The 17,647-nt window shown below is 40.9% G+C and overlaps 1 protein-coding gene across 1 annotated transcript in view; it reads right to left on the reverse strand.

The window, feature by feature from the left end:
- The window catches only part of gabrg3 (gamma-aminobutyric acid type A receptor subunit gamma3), a 64,343-nt gene extending 49,914 nt beyond the window's left edge, over positions 1–14,429 (reverse strand). Inside the window, exon 1 of the mRNA XM_030373408.1 lies at positions 14,305–14,429. Within this exon, the coding sequence (XP_030229268.1) occupies positions 14,305–14,398 (94 nt within the window). The 5' untranslated portion in view covers positions 14,399–14,429. The remainder of the gene's footprint in view (positions 1–14,304) is intronic.
- Between the last annotated feature and the right edge of the window lie 3,218 nt (positions 14,430–17,647).

Here is a 17,647-nt window from a genome sequence, read left to right on the forward strand (position 1 = left end):
CAGTCTGAGAGTCAGACAGTAGAGAGAGAGAGAGAGGAAAATAGTAAGTGAGCGAGAGACACAGGGAATGAAGGGAAAATAATATCGAGACAAGAAATATAAGTTGGTGAAGAGAGTAGAGTAGCGTAGAGAGGGAGAGACGGGGGGAGGCAGTGGGGCCAGAGCTGTGTTCTGGAGAGAAAACATCTTATCCTGACTCAACAGAGAAGAAGGCGTGAAGAGGGTTTATCCCTCAATACAAACACAGCCCCTTCCTACAACAGGACCACTGGACATCGGCGTCCGAGCCAAACCCCCAGCTCACTGATCCGTGTTTGCTTGCAAGCTCACCGCCGCCGCCGTATCCTTCACCTCCTCCAACAACGTACACAAAATCAATTCTTGTTTTGTTTATTATATATATTTAAAATAATGAGCCATGTTTTCTTGGATATAGATCTTAAGATTTGGATATATATCATAAGACTTGGAATCGTGAGCCAGAAAAGATACAGCAGCAGCTTGCAAACTGGCCTCTAACGAGTCTGTGCTGCTGCTGCTTCTGCTGCTGCTGCTGTTGTTGTGATGAAGGGTTTTAGTAAAAGTAAAGCTTGGCTAGAGTCAAATATTACTTTTCTCCATCACTTGAAATGCCATGGATAGATGGACAAAATGAATTAGGAAGCAGATTACATAAAATTCAATTATGCTGATCCATTCTGTCACAACGGTTCCATTTTTGGGCTCCAAACGCATGTGAACACGTAACTATTATTAGAGTATTATTTTGATGCATTGAAGTTCAACATGAGTCAACAATGTTCTGAACGTGCCTTGACAAAAACATGTGCTCATTTATAAAAAACTAATTGTACATGGAACTTTTTGTTCTTGGTAAAATAGTTCAGGGAGCTTGTTAACACACACGTGTTGCACGCACAAAAACAGGTAAACACACACACACACACAGACTCTTTTGTTGTGATGTTTTGCGGCTCTCCCTCTCCCATCTAGGTGCTGTCATCTTTAATCCTGTTATAGTGATGAACATCTCAACCATGGCCATGAGGTCAGTAGGTGCTAGCCCCTAACCACTACTAACCAGAGCCCGGTTTCCCGTGAACGTCCACTCTTTACGGTACTAAGACTCCTACGTTTAGACTTATCAAAGTTGGTTACCTCTATAGGCGTGGTTCCCGAACGGTCTCTTAGGAGTCTTCTTAGGAAACACTCCTTACGTCGTTGGTTCACGGCGCTGTCCAGAAAGAAAGTGCTGAAATCGATTGCTCAGAGTACGATTTTTCCCACATCATGCGCAGGTGCATGTACAGTGTTCTAAAAAATATTGCCGTCTTTGCGAATAAAACATTGCTCGAAATACGGTAGAGCTAAGAAGGTGCTTCAGACCAACCTTACCAACGAACGATTTACGAGAGAGATTCGTACCAAAGAATGTTTCCGGAAACACGCAAAATGTTAAGGTAGAACTTAAAGTAGAGGTTACGAATGACGTAGCGTTAAGAAGGCTTTAAAAAGTTTTTCGGGAAACTGGGCCCATTACATTTTGGTTTGGAATTTAAGCGAAAGGTACCAGGTTCGGACCACAATGTCCACAACCTACCTGTAGACCCCTACCCGCTCCTTATTGATCTCTCTGTACCGTCTGACCTTGAACTGCTCCTTAATGATCGGTCTCTGTGCTGTCTTACCCCTACCTGCTCCTCAATGACCTGTCTCTGTGCTGTTTAACCCCTACTTGCCCCATAATGACCTGTCTCTGTACTGTCTACTCTAACCCCTACCTGCTGTTAATGAACTTTCTCTGTATTCACTATCTAATAGGGATTGGCGTGAGGAATCGATTACTCGAGTACTCCTCGTTACAAATTAACTCGGTTGGTGGACAGGCAAACTCGAGTTTGCATATACACTCACAAAGTTTTCTGAAGAAAATGTATCAATTCTGTGCGACGCCACTAACACATGCCGTGGGCACAAAGCAAATTAAATGTATCAAATTTCTGTGAGGTGCGTGCCGTGCCGTGCGCAGGCACGCCAGAATTCAAAAGGTTAAGAGATGGCGGTTAAAGCAAAGCGCAGCGAAGAATTGAAATGCTTTAAAGAAATAGGAGATCATAAGGTGAAATGTAAAATATGCCAAGCGAAATCGAGCTACCAGAGTACTACAAGTACTATTCGGCAACATATGCTCCTGAAACACAACGTTGAGTTCGGGAAAGCAGACCCGCAGCAACCAAGTGTGTCGGCTATTTTCACCGCCGCAAGACGCAGCTTTAATGAGTATTTCCATAGTCCATTTGCTGCCGTTTTATTTGCAGCTTTAAATTATTTGCAATGGTTAGGCTACTTGTTTCGTTTTTGTTTTCTTTAAACCGTTACAGGCCTTGGTTCGACGTGATTTAAATTGTGAGACGCATATTTATTTTTGTAAGGAAAATGTTTTGAACGTTTGCAAAAATAAATAATGATAACTCTGACTGTTTTGATGGAGAATAAGCATTACATGTTTGGTTGATAATATTGCCGTTCATCATTAGGCCTATTCCAGCTGCAGATGCGTTGCATTCTAAAAATAGATTTGATTAAACGAGTACTCGATTGATCCTCGAGGAATTCCTTCGATCACTCGAGTTTGGAACTTACTACTCGTGCCCATCCCTACTATCTAACCCCTACCTGCTCCTTAATGATCTCTCTCTGTACAGTCTAACCCCTGCCTGCTCCTTAATGACCTGTCCCTCCATTCCTTGCCAGTAAGCGGCCATCTTGGATGGCCGCTGACACTAAAGGCCGATCCATACCTCCGGATCCGGACGAAATTCGTCCGTCGCCCCAAACGTTGCCCCCGGAACTACCCTTCATACCTCCGTCTGATTTCAGCGTTGCTATGGATGTTACGCAATAAACGACAGTCAACGACAGTCACTGCCCTCTAGAGGGCAGTGACTGTCGTTTCACAAATTAACGGCAACGACAATCGCAAACATGACATTTGTAGAGATGATTTTGCTTTGCGTCATCCGAAATCGGCAAAAAAAAGTGCAAAAAGTGTGCGGTGGCATGTGACACCCCTCACCAACCCGCAGATTATCTCCTCAAAATGTTGACTAGTTACAACTCATTGCCAAAGCAGGGGAACAATAACAATAATCAATAAAATAAAAATGTCAGGTATATAGTATAATATAAGTACAAAACGTCAAATACAATATATATATATATATATATATATATATATATATATATATATATATATATATCTCAGATATTATACTACTCTATCTATTTTTGCGAATGGTCTGACTTTTGACTCTATACTGCCGCCTCGATTTCCGGTGGCATTGCTCCGGTTCTCCCGGAGCACTCCGGATTCGTAAGCTCAGAGGCGACGGACCCATTTATGGACGAAACACCTCCGGGACCGGACGAAACTGTCCGTATCCGTATTTACCGTAGGGTGTCAATGGGCCTTAACACTCCAGTTTGTTTGTGAAGGACTTCTCTAATTTCTTTGATTTCTAACAATAATTCTTTGAACATTTTGAGAGCCATATGTTGTGCTATTGAAAATACCTCCTTCCATAGCTTCATACATGGTGGATGGTTTTTAAAAGTGGAGATATCTGAAGGATTGAGTTCCAAAGCTGTAAACAGCAACAAACATACTCCTGGTAACATCTTGGTAAGAAAGTCTGCTGTATATCATTTCTAAAAGTTGGATTAGGAAAGTTGGAGCTGTTCAACTATGACTAAATGACTATGACTAAAAGGTGCTTCAAAGGATGATCCTGGTGATCCTGAGTTTGACAATGGACACCGTTATGGAATGACTGGACCAACAGAAGAACTTCTATGAGGATCTGCTGAAGAGGCAGGAGACTGCATTTCACAGTTTTTCTCAAATGATCATGGACTCCACCAAAGAGTGGACTCAGTTCTGAGTGAGCTACAAGAAATTAAGGTGAGCCTGAATTACCCTCAAAGTTAGGGCTGGGCGATATGACCAAAATATGATATCCCGATATAGGTCATTCATATCCCGATAACGATTTATATCACGATATATATTTCTGTAAATTTAATGAATAATTCGTTTATATAAAATGACCACATGGAAAGGCCTATTTCATATTACATTTTGAATTATATACTCTACAAATAAAGATAACTTACTCATGATTATTTTTCTGCTTTTTATTTAGAACATTTGTGCAAATTATGCATGCAACAAAATATAAAATATGAATGTATAAATATAAAACGGTAAATAGAAAACACTTTTTTGGTTGGTTTTCAAAAATATTAAAACCAACCTTACCAATAGTCTTTAACAGTAGAAATTTGTATTGTAGCGGCAAACAAAAATGAATACAGGCCTAACATAAATATTGGTAGATAAAATACGAAATGTAAACATGGAATACTTTCAAGTTTAAACCAATGCAGCAAATTAAGGCTCACAATAGGGCTGGGCGATATGACGATATCATACCGTGGACGATATGAAAGTGTCTACCGGGAGAGATTTGGCCATATCGTTTATACCGAGAGAGAAAAAAAAATATATATATATATATATATTTTTTTTATATTGCACTGCACTGACTGAAGCAAGGCAGGTGTGAGACTTACCTGTTAACTTGAAAAAAAATCTCATTTGTATTGAAGAAACAGTTCTATTTTTACCACCAGCTATTTGCACAGCACATAACTTTATTTTATAAGTGTATAATTAGTATTTAAAATATTTGTGTGATGCTGTGATTTTTATTTTATATTACAATGCACTGACTGACAGCCAGGCAGGTGTGAAGCACACCTTTAAAAAAAAATGTTATTTGTATTGAAAAAACAGTTCAATGTTTACAAGATGTTTGCACTATATGACACTGCAGTTAATGACAGATTGTTTCGCTACTTACTCCTTTGTAAGCATGGAAATTCAAGTTCAAAATAAAAGAAAAAACTGATCAAATGTGAAGTATGGTTATTTTAAGCCATTTATTATTTTAATTTACTTCAAAAATACCATATCGTGATATATATCCATATCGTGATATAAAATTACTCATATCGTGATATAAGATTTTGTCCATATCGCCCAGCCCTAGCTCACAATATAAAAATATATAATATAACAAATAAGTTTTAAGGACTGTACTTTTGTGGATTTCATCCATAGACTCTCACCGTACTGTTTGTCGTGATTCTTTCATAGGTGGTAAAATAAGTTGGTGGTGTTTGAGTCCGGTGAGGGGACCGGTTTGCGGCATACTTTGCAAAGTACGTTTTTCTGGTCCGTGTCCGACTTTTCAAACCCAAACCATGTCCATGCGATAGAAGTAGCCCCTCTTTTAGATATGAGCTCACTTTGTCTTGGCTGGTCGTCGGAGTCCTTCTCCTGTTCAGAATTGTCACGTTCACTCTCCTCCATGTTTGTTTGTGTTGCATTCATGTGCCGTGCGGAAGAATGTAAAGCGTCGTCCAAATGACGTAAAATATTGCCGTAAAGAGTGTGATTTGCGACAAGACGATATTAAAACGATAGAGCATAATATGAAACAATAGACATTTTTATATCATCACACGATATATATCGTCATATCGCCCAGCCCTACTCAAAGTGATATCGATAAGTAAAAGAAAGATCTAAGTGCGGCAACAAAGTGAGTCCGAGAGCTTAACCGACCACATGAGTACAAGGCCAAAGGTAGACTTAGGTCATTCAGTTAATATAAGGTTCTCTACAAAAACAAATTGACAAGCTTAAACCTAGGCCTAGCAAAAAAGGGCTTTGCAGTTGCTCATTTGTATACATACATTGGACAATTTGGACTATTTCATGGATTCTGTTTCTCAGACTACATGTAGTCTGAGAAACAAAATCCATGAAATAGACCAAATTGTCCAAACTAATGACATACATGTCCTTGCTTTGAGTGAAACTCAACTAGACTCCTCTTTAGAGGATGCTGAATTTAGTATACAGAACTACACTCTGTTTAGGGAAGACAGGAATAAAAATGGAGGTGGTGTTGCCATGTATACAGAGTCAACTACCAGGTAAAGTGAGTAATGATTTAATGGTGGATGATAAAGAGGCTCTTTTGGTTCAGGTTCACCGACCACATTCAAAGCCTATACTGCTCGGTTGTTGTTACAGGCCCCCGAATGCTAGAATAGAATACTTGACAGGAATATGTAACCTCATTGATAACATTTCTGACAAAAACAAAGAATTGTTTATGCTGGGAGATTTCAACATTGACTACCTTTCTTCAGATTGCCATCTGAAGAAGAAGCTTCTTTCAAAAGTCAATACTTTTAATTTAACCCAAGTTGTTGACCAACCAACCAGGGTATTTATTAAGACCGGTACCAAGTCATCAACCTGTATTGATCATATCTATACTTATGTTCCAGAGCATTGCTCAAAATCTATATCTTTATCCATAGGTTTCAGTGATCATAACCTGGTTGCCATTACTAGAAAAATCAAGGTTCCTAAGGCAGGAAACAAGATAAAATTCGGCTAGTCGTTCAGGAGGTTTAATCATGACCTCTATGTGAAGGACATCAGTAGGGCTGTAACGATACACAAACTCACGATTCGGTTTGTATCACGATTTTTGACCCACGGTTCGATACATCCCACGATTTTTTGAAATTTAAAAAGCATTTTATTTAAACAACACTTATATACCAATTAACTTAATGTAACATTTAATAACAAATAATTTGGAACACTGAACAGATTTGAACAGAAAGAATACTATTAAAGTATAGCTAAATGAATAAAGAAATAACCAAAGATTGCAGTGGGAGGATGCTTTTTTCAACTGTTTGGTTGGTTTAGTCAAATATCCTTATTAGCGCTTCTTATTAGGCTATGTAGCTTAAATAATGACATAATCAGGCCGTATAGAATGCAACCTGTTTAATAGCCTAACTTTCAATAGATGGAGAAAAACCTGAACGTCATGAACGTCGCAATAACGAGGCGTTACGAGTAGCATATGTGTGTGCGCGAGAATGGCAGTGTGCGTATGTGTATGTGAGTGACGTCAGCGAGTGAGTGGACGAGCGAGGAGATCGAGCGGTAGCGTGTGTGTCTAGTGAAGAAGCGAACGAGTCCGGTAGAATAAAGTACCCATCCTGTCAATAATCGGTGGCTGCTTCATTCCGACCTATAAGCAGACAAACTGCCAGTCAAATCACACAAAACACTAGAGACAGGATCACACAGGCCCCCTCTGGATAAATGTCGTTCATATCGCATATGAGGACTTCGACGGCTGTGGAGAAATGCGATTCTCCGTAGCCACGGATGATTGCAGTCGCATACTTACGGCATCGATAGGAGGGGGCGCCGTCAGCTGACTATTATTTAGACAAATTATTAGCAAATTTCAATCGGACAATTTGACCGCAGAGTTAGAAAGGGCGTATCGCGCTTCTGCCTTCTCACACCGCGAGACAGGTTTGTGGCTTTGAGTATCGCGATTTTCGGTTTGATACGCGTATCGTTACAGCCCTAGACATCAGTGATGAGCAGTGGTCAGATGTGTGAGAATTATCCAGATATTGAGTAAGTTTATGGAGAAGCTAACCAAGGTGGCTGACAAGCACGCCCCCTTAAGGAAACACACAGCTAGACATAACAGTGCTCCATGGTTGAGTAAGGAACTGAAAGCTTTGATGACTCAGCGTGATAATGCTGAAAAGGTTGCAAATCAATCAGGTTGCCTGAATGATAGGGAAAAATACTGTAGATTAATGAACATGGTTACGAAACTGAACAAGAACATAAAAAAAGATTATCAACAGAAGCTCAGTGATGCTTAAAACAACAGCAAGGAAATATGGAAAACACTGAATGAAATTATGAGACGGAAATCAAACATGAACAACACTTACGTTGACTGTAAAGGTGTTTCCATTACTAAACCACAGGAAATTGCTAATTATTTTAATGATTTTTTTATTAATAAAATTGATAAATTAGGAGCCACTATGACTCCTAAACATGGCGCTCTATCACATGCATTGATTGACAATTGAATTATGAAAGGGAAACGGTGTTCTTTTGAATTTAAAAATGTCGACGCTGAAATGGATGAGGAAATGTTTTTACACCTCTGATGAAGCATCTCCTGGAATTAACAATGTGGATGGGATACTACTCAAGGTTGTAGCCAGAGAGCTTTGTGTTCCTGTATGTTATATTTTTAATAGATGTTAGACCAATTCATCATGCCATGAATTATGGAAAGAAGCTAAAGCGATCCCCTTGCCAAAAAATAAAAAAGCTATATTTTCTGGGGCTAATAGTAGGCCCATCAGTCTACTACCAGTACTGACCATGAGCAAGATATTGGAAAGGATTGTTTTCAATCAAATTCAAGACTATTTTATTAATAATGAACTTATAACAAAATCCCAGCATGCATATCGAGTTGGTCACTCAACTAACTCTGCCATTGTTCATATGAATGACGAATGGTTTAAAGAAATGGACAACAAAAGAATTGTGGGCACTGTTATGCTTGAATTTAGTGTGGCTTTTGACATTATTGATCATGCACTGCTAATTGGTAAACTCAAGTGCTATAGGTTCGCTGATACTGCCCTCTCTTGGATGGAGAGTTATCTGTTTGGCAGGAGGCAAAGGGTGGTTTTCAATGGAAGCTTATCAGTCAGAAAAGATACCCTATATGGAGTGCCTCAAGGAAGCTGTCTGGGTCCTCTTTTATTTTCTATTTTTACCTATGACCTGCCCTATGTTCTGGAACAGACAAAAGTAGTAATGTATGCTGATGACTCAACTATGTTCTGTGCTGCGTCTACATGCAAGGAACTGACTGATGTATTATGCAAAGAATTACAAACTGTGTCTGATTGGGTAGAGGACCAGAAATGACTATTAAAAATCACTAAGACAAAGTGCATGGTTATTATTGGTACCAGGAGAAGGATTGCCAGAGACTCCTGTTTAAATCTATCTATGGGTGGTATTCCAATAGAGCAAGTAAGGAAAATTAAATTACTTGGCATTATAATAGATGATCAGTTGTTATGTTCAGACCATATTGATTAAATTGCTGTAAAATGGGACAGGGTATTGCTATGACTAGAAAATGCTCTTACCATGTGACACCTTCAGTCAGGAATCAGGTCATTCAGGCTCTATTTTTTTTCTCACTTAGGGTACTGTATGGTTGCGTGGTCCAGCACCGCTAAAAAACATATAAAAAAATTCCAGCTTGCTCAAAATAGAGCTGCAAGATTGGCTCTTCAATGTACTTTTAAAACGAATGTCATGAAGATGCACAACAGTCTGTCATGGTTGACCGTTGAGGCTAAAGTAACCCAAACCCAAAATGCCGTTGTTGATAGGAAACCGGATTCTTTTTTCAGGACAGCTTTTTAAGACAGGCTCATTTACAGAGCCGTCAGTCAGTGGAATTCCTTACACATTAGCATAAGAAGCATCAAGGGTAAATATTAGTGCTGTCAAGCGATTAAGATATTTAATCGCATTAATGTCATAGTTAACTCGCGATTAATTGTAAACATTTTTCTATTCTAAATATCCCTTGATTTCGTGCAGCTAGCCTTTTAGTGAGATCAGAGAGTTTTGAGAAGGACAGTAAGATTATTCCTATTCTTATTCCTATTCCTACACTCACGCACGCACACACACACACACACACACACACACACACACACACACACACACACACACACACACACACACACACACACACACACATGGTAATCGGGAGAGTCGGGAGAATTCCCGGTGGGCCGTTAATGTTTCGGGGCTGTCGGGCTGATTACTGCGGGATAACAATATTGCGTTTATAAAAGTTCCTTGCAGCACCCTCCGGCAGCCTGAGCTGTGCGCCCGCAACCTCTCACTCACTCAACAGACGCAACACTCACAAACTGTCAACGTCGCAACCAAGTCGATTTTGTTTAGAGGGGAGTAACTGAGCGGCCCCTCCTGAAGTGGTACAGCCCAGGTGGGCCTTGAACTGCGATTGGTCAGAAAGACGTAACAGCTAATGACAATATTGAACTCTCTTGCAGCCTCAAACAGAGTGACACACAAACACACACACACTTTTAAGGAGTTTATCACCTTCTCCGTATCCTTGCTTGCCCCAACAAGTTTGTGCGGCGTGCTTGTTCTTTTGTTTCCGGTATAGCTAGATTCCGGTATGGTGTTGTAGTTTTTCTAACGTGACTAGTTGTTGCTAGACAGAAGGTGAAAAAACTATGTTTGCCAAGCCAAAAGGGTGTTAATCGTGCACTAAAAAAAATTAACGCCGTTAAAATTGGTTTGACAATGTATTGAAGTGTTGCAGTGTTTTTAACTTTTGTGATATTAATAGGTTTTTGTACTGTATGTATGTTTATGTCTGTGTATGGTTTTTGTTTATGGTTGTTATGTTTGGTTATGGACCCCAGGAAGATAGCGACCACAGCTGTGGATGCTAATGGAGATCTGAATAATAATAATAAAAAAGGAGAGAGAGAGAGAGAGAGAGAGAGAGAGAGAGAGAGAGAGAGAGAGAGAGAGAGAGAGAGAGAGAGAGAGAGAGAGAGAGAGAGAGAGAGAGAGAGAGAGAGAGAGAGAGAGAGAGAGAGAGAGAGAGAGAGAGAGAGAGAGAGAGAGAGAGAGAGAGAGAGAGAGAGAGAGAGAGAGAGAGAGAGGAAGGACATGTGGGTCCTCCTGCTGAGGCCAGGACACCATGACCCAATTACCCGGGCTTCCCTGTCATCCCAGAGCGACTGCCAGCTAGGGCACCACCCAGCGCCTGACAGAACCAGAGCTACGGGGAAGACTGGAGGAACCCTGACAGTCACTTGGATCTGTAAAGTACACATCTGGAGCAATGTGTCTTCTCCTTACTGTGTCTCATACAGTCTACAACTTCCTGGGTCATGCGTCTGTCCTCTCCAGTCCGAAGCCAATTTTCCTAATTCCCCTGGCTGCCATCTTAGCAGGGTGATGGAACAGAACGTTCATGCTGCATTCCGTTCAATTCTAGTGTTCATAACCAAGATGGCCAAGAAGGTCCATCTTGCTATGAGCTGTGTGCATCTGTTCACATTGAAAGGCTTCTACTGACACCAGCAAAAAGAGGTGGATGGGAGGAGGGATGGAAGAACAACAATGAGAAGAATTAATTACTTTTCTGTGGATATCCCTCGCCCGGAAGTCCCGCCCTCCCTCTCTCGCTGATCTCCGCCAATTTTTAGCCTCGGCTGCAAGGATTTCACCTTTTCATCCTACATACAAGCTACTCACCCAGTGGGAACATGTTTATTTTAATTTTAAATGGTGAACAAACATTGAATAATTTAACCTAGTTGTAAGGGATGACATATGGTGATGGTGGTTAGATATTGGCTACACACAACTGAAGTTTAACTGATTTCATACATGAACAATGCAATGTGCACTAAATACTACTAAATAAGGTTTTGTCCTACCTGTATGTCTTAACCAATGTTAATATAATGTGCACCCTTGAAGAGTGCGGATATGTGCGCCACAAAACCATCAGCATGTAAATTGCTAGCATGTTAATTCCAAACCTCATTTTCTAATCAGGTTGTTTACTTCTGTCACTAGCAAGTCGGGTTGTAATCGTATCGCCAGTAATTCTGCTAAGTGGCTCCGTGTTGAAAGAATATAATCACAGGACAAGGAGAATGTATTTAATCATGTCGCTGCCCCCCCCCCCCCCGAGGCCCAGATGTATATGAGGAGAAGGATAATTGAAAAACTAAATGGGGGAGCATGTCTCTGGAACCAGAGCTGCTTTCAAAACGTTTGTATCTATTTGCCTCGCACTTCCTGCTAAATCTCCAGATGTTTTTCTAGATTTCTATTATACCGACTTTTGTCAAATTGTCTCGGGGCCAACCAGAAGATAAATCGGCCACTGACTCATCTTGGTGGGACAGAGGATCCATCAGTGTGTCCGAACAGCGATTCTTCAAATACGTCATCAGACATTAACATATAACACTGCTGCCTATTGGCAACGCAATACAATATTGGATCAAAAGTTAGAAGGTTGTGATTGGTCAGATAGTTAACGGTTCGAAGCCACCTTTTAATGACACTGAAGCAGCTCAGCCGTCCCAATCACTCCCAGTTCATTGTTTGAGTGCTAATGTTGGAGCTTGAAGTGTGAGGAACAGAGTAACTCTTTGGAATCCAGCCGAGGTGGTTAGCTTAGCAGCTGAAACCAAACAAATGCACTGTCCGGGTCACGACAGTCAGTGTTTGAGCTCCAGGCCAGCACTGAGTAGGAAGACTTTCTCATTAGGTAAGTAGTGATTGGTCATTTCAAAGGTGGCTCCAGACAATGGAGAGGAATAGATACTTTTTTTCACCTCTGGGAGAGTGTCTCCCGCAGATGTAGAATTTAAATCATATCAATCATCATCTCTCTCTCGAGGCCTGACCAGAGATGAGATGGCAAGTCCCCATGTATTTCCATTCTATTGAAATGGATCTTGAATGTAGTGTGCCACTTGTCTTCAGTCATCAGGTCCACTTGTGCTCTGCCAGAATAAACATTGTGGAACGGAGGGTAAAAATAGCCAGCAGTTACAGAGCTGCCAATCAGTCAGAGCACCAGAGGTAGCTGAGACTACCTTAACAGCACAAGATGGCTGTTGCCAAGCACCGTTAACTGCCCTGTCATTTTCAATTGGTTTAATCAAAACTTATCTTGAAATCAACAATGATTTGAACCAAACTTGACTGCTTGTACAAGCGGCACTTGTTGACTGCAATCTTTTATTCGATCATGAGGTATTTCTATACAGATATAATTGTCTAGCTTTAACTTGAGGAGTAGTGATATGTACGTATCTTTCTACGAGTACAAGGATTCCCCAGTAGAGAGCTGGAGAATCTTCTCAGGCTGAGACGAGACACAAAATCAAGGTAGGGAATTTCATTGGCCGGCCCCAGTAAATAACAACAAGAAGTGGAACACTCCCTGATCTCCCTGCAGTGGCTTCCTCCAGTAACAATCAGTTGGAAATATATCAATGCTGTTATGTAGCACGTAATGCGTCGGGTCACTAGTTTAATGCATTTCATGGGAGATTGGAAGCCTGCTTCTTCCCCAACACACGCACATGCACGCACACACACACACACACACACACACACACACACACACACACACACACACACACACACACACACACACACACACACACACACACACACACACACACACACACACACACCAGTGGCCTTATTAAAAGTTATTGACAAGCAAAAGCTCTCTCTCTTTCTGAGACACGAATATACTGCAATAATATCACCTTGTTAGTGAATAACACTGTCATCTTTGATACTTTGGGCACACACACTGACACATATTCCACCACAAGCCATACACACACACACATTTGGGTGGTGCATGTGTATGTGCACATTCACTTGCTCACGTGTGTGGGCACACACACACACACACACACACTCTCACACACACACACACACACACACACACACACACACACACACACACACACACACACACACACACACACACACACACACACACACACACACACACACACACACACACACAGGTGTGTTTGAAGGTGCCATATTAGTGACACTGAGTTGGCAATCCATTTAAATACTTTTGTTAAGGTATCGATCTGTAAACAACTATTTGGCCTCAAACTGAAACTAAAAACGCCATTGATTTCAGCCAAGCAATCATTAAAAAATGCAACCCTGAATGATTTTCCTGCCAAATGGTCATATCTACCAGCTGGTGTCTGGTGGCAGGGGTAGCCTATCTTTTTGGACTGAGCGATTTAGTTATTGTGTCATTTTATGTACCAAAGAGATTGGGAAAAGCAAATAGCCAACATTAAAAAAACATTCATACCATCTGCAATGTAATTTGTGATAGGACAAGATGGCTTCCATTATGTCTAGTCTAGTCTACTACCCGTTAGTTGGAGGCAACACGACTAACTAGGAAACAATTATGTTTTGGTGTTCAGGGGATCGAACACTGATTGTTCAATGAACCGTTTGTGATTTGTGATTGATTAAAAGATAATAAGGGTGAGAAAATATTCAAAATATTTGACAGTAGCACAGACATACAGGTGCAAAAGAGAAGAGGTTGGGAGACACCGACTTCAGTCCCAAACTATATGAAGGCTAAGTGGGGAGGCAAAGGCCTGCTGCAGACTAGCAGGTAGTCTACTTGAGCAGAGAGCAGTGTAGGTGGCAGGGGGACTTACCTCCGATGTCTGGCCGTAACTTCTTATCATATTCCTTTAGTAAATTGTTGAGTATTTCCGTGGCGTCCGTTTCATGTGTTTTTGGCGCCAACATTTGGTTAACGGTTACGTCCTCGTCGTATACGACGGTTTGAGTGCTGGAGAGAAAGACTAATTACATTTTGTTCACAAACTCAGGCACCATCATCCATGGTTCCGTTTTTACATTAATAATTGTAATTTGTATTAGGCCTATTATTATCCATGTCCAAACTTAATACCGATATGTATATTTTTAAGCCATAGGTGGCTCAGGATAGGCATACAACCAATTATCTTTTGATTTAGACATTTAATGAAATACAGATTGTTTAAGACTGAATGAGGGCAGGCTACTAAGCTGAGCATCGTCCACATTTCTTTCAGAGTGGCATTCGTCGAAATTACTTAAAAGGTTAAGTTCAAGTGGACATGTCCGCAAGTTCACATTGCATCCAATTAGAGCAGCGCAGGCGTTTCACTCTCACATTCAACATGTCAAATAAAATGCATCACCTACCATGTCTGAAAAACTGACAAAAGTGACAAGTATGCCCAAAATTTTGGTGACATGTTTTCTTTCTTCCTAAAAGATAAAAAATCAAATATGTCGTGGAATGACGCGCAGTTGTTCAGAGAATGGAGATGGGGAACTACTAATCTATGAAGCGAAACATGTCAATAGTTTGTAATCCAGCCGAATAATTCGCGCATTTCTGGTGTTGTTGCACCAGCCGTTTCCAGTCCATGTTTCGGGGATGTCGACTGCTCTCAGACAGGCACCAGCACCTCCCACTCCGGAGGTAGGGGTTGGTATCTCCGAGGATTTTAACTCCTCAGATATCGGCGGTCACACGCAGGTGCGCAAACTCTAAACGTGGAAGCAGACCGGAGCCCCCAGCCCCCCATTCCATTCCACTCCACCCCTCCCTCAGCCCAACCCCCCCGGGTGTTTTGCTTGGTTGTGCCTTGGTTGTTTTCCCGAGCATGAGACTTTTTCCAGTTCCTGCAGAATCTCCTTTCCTTTTTTTGAAAAATGTAATCTAATAAGGAAATGGTGTCATCACATTGAGGAAGAGAAGGATGGAGGGAGGGAGGAGGGGAGGTAGGAAACGTTATGTGAGATTAATATAGGCCTAAATTATAAAAACCAACAAGCCTTTCTTGATCTTCTGTTTTTTTCTTCTGCAAATTATTTCAAAAATTAAAACGGACGCCTGTCTAGTTATTGTCTATGAAGTCTTTAAAGAAATTGGAACTGGCATGATGTTTCCTTGAAGTCACATAAGGGGATTGGACATCAAATGTTGGCCAAACCCATGGGAAGGGTAACAACGGTAGTACGGATGGGGTCACAGCAGTCGTGCTTCCAGTCATTCATATTGTTGTGGGTTGGGGAACAGTTTCATTAAATTTCAACTCTGCATCAAATTCACTTCTTCTAAAACGGTTGATAGGGTGATTCAGAAGTGATTAACCCCTACAAAAAAAAATACATAAATGGATTGTTTCACAACAACTTAATTAATTTGCTGGGGTGTGCAAATTATATTGCTCCAAAAAATATTGCCTGAATTGATTAGTTAGGAACTTTATGTAAACAAGCTACAATGCAATCAAATGCCTTGCATGCAGGTAATATGAGGCGCAATCTATCACACAATCGCTAGCCATAATCTCTCGTTTTGTTACGCCTTTAACACGGATGCCCTCTTGTGGTTAAAATGGGTAATGCGTGCAATCAGTGCGTCGATGGTCATTGTAATCAAGGAAACTAAATATATGTTATTATAGCTCACACAGTCTTTGCACCAATGAATCAATGTATTTATAGTCTAGTTGACACCCACAAAACCTAAACTATTCACTTTCTTGAGATTTTTTATTTGTTTGCTAACATAGTTAGAATAAGCTTGCAAATGGGTAGTAGTTTTTAAAATAACTTTCTGAAACATCAATCACAGCAGGGCCATGTCCACGGGGGACCTGGGGTGGCACAAGTCCTCTAAATATATGATGAACAACCCCAAGTTTCATCGCTACTATTGTGATCATTTCATTAAAAATATCTTCTGATAATACAATTGGCTTCAATTTGCCCTTCTGGCTTTAATACAGCAGTACTGTTTTCTGTGTGTGTCAATTGTGCCAATTCCCAATAGGCCTAATGTTTGTTTTCCATCACACTGTCACAGTCAGCTAGCTTGATAAGATGGTAGCAGTGAGCTAGGGTTCAGCGAGCTATGTATTATTCCAAGAATCAGCTAGCAAGGCAAATCTTAGCAGTCAGCTAGGTATTCCATTGAGTTAGTGAGGAGGATGTGTTAGCAGTGAGCTAGGTATTGCATTGAGTTTGCAAGGAGGATGTGGTAGCAGTGAGCTAGGTATTACATTGAGTTAGAAAGGAGGATGTGCTAGCAGTGAGTGCATGAGCAAGGTATTGCATTGAGTTAGCGAGGAGGATGTGATAGCAGTCGGCTAGGGAGTTAGCGAGGAGGATATGTTAGCAGTGAGATTGGTATTAAATTGAGTAAGCGAGGAGGATGTGTTAGCAGTGAGATGGGTATTAAATTGAGTAAGCGAGGAGGATGTGTTAGCAGTGAGCAAGGTATTGCATTGAGTTGGCAAGGAGGATGTGTTAGCAGTGAGCTAGGTATTACATTGAGTTAGAAAGGAGGATGTGTTAGCAGTGAGCTAGGTATTACATTGAGTTAGAAAGGAGGATGTGTTAGCAGTGAGCTAGGTATTGCATTGAGTTAGAAAGGAGGATGTGTTAGCAGTGAGCTAGGTATTACATTGAGTTAGAAAGGAGGATGTGCTAGCAGTGAGCTAGGTATTACATGGCTGAGTAATGGGAAAGACGTGCGCTAACAGCATCTCCGGCTTGGCTCTGATTGCTGTTATTCGCCTGCATCGTTGACAGCTTAGAGTGTACTATAGTACGACTACAGCGAATATAAAAAACAACTTAAGTGGATGTAAATCCTTGACAAACAGATGTGAGCCAGATGTTACAGAGAGGCCCCTGCTCCCCTGCTTCTACCACCACAAGGATTTGACGTTCCAACGGCAGAAGTAGAAGCTGGAAGATCAGAGATGTGTTTATAATTAAATACACAGTCGCACGTGCTAAATACTGGTCCGAGCAAGCAAGGGTCACTCGTTAAGCTACTGCTTTACTGAAGGATAGCATGTCAACATCCATTCCTCTATCGGAAAATATCATCATGTTAATGTACAGTAAGGTCCTCATTAGAACAGTGGGGTCATTTCCACTGAAAATGAATGAGGATCAATCGCAAATAACTCAAATTTTCACAGTTGG

The sequence above is a fragment of the Gadus morhua genome, chromosome 12 (genome assembly GCF_902167405.1).
Source record: "Gadus morhua chromosome 12, gadMor3.0, whole genome shotgun sequence".
Classification (NCBI taxonomy): Eukaryota; Metazoa; Chordata; class Actinopteri; order Gadiformes; family Gadidae; genus Gadus; species Gadus morhua.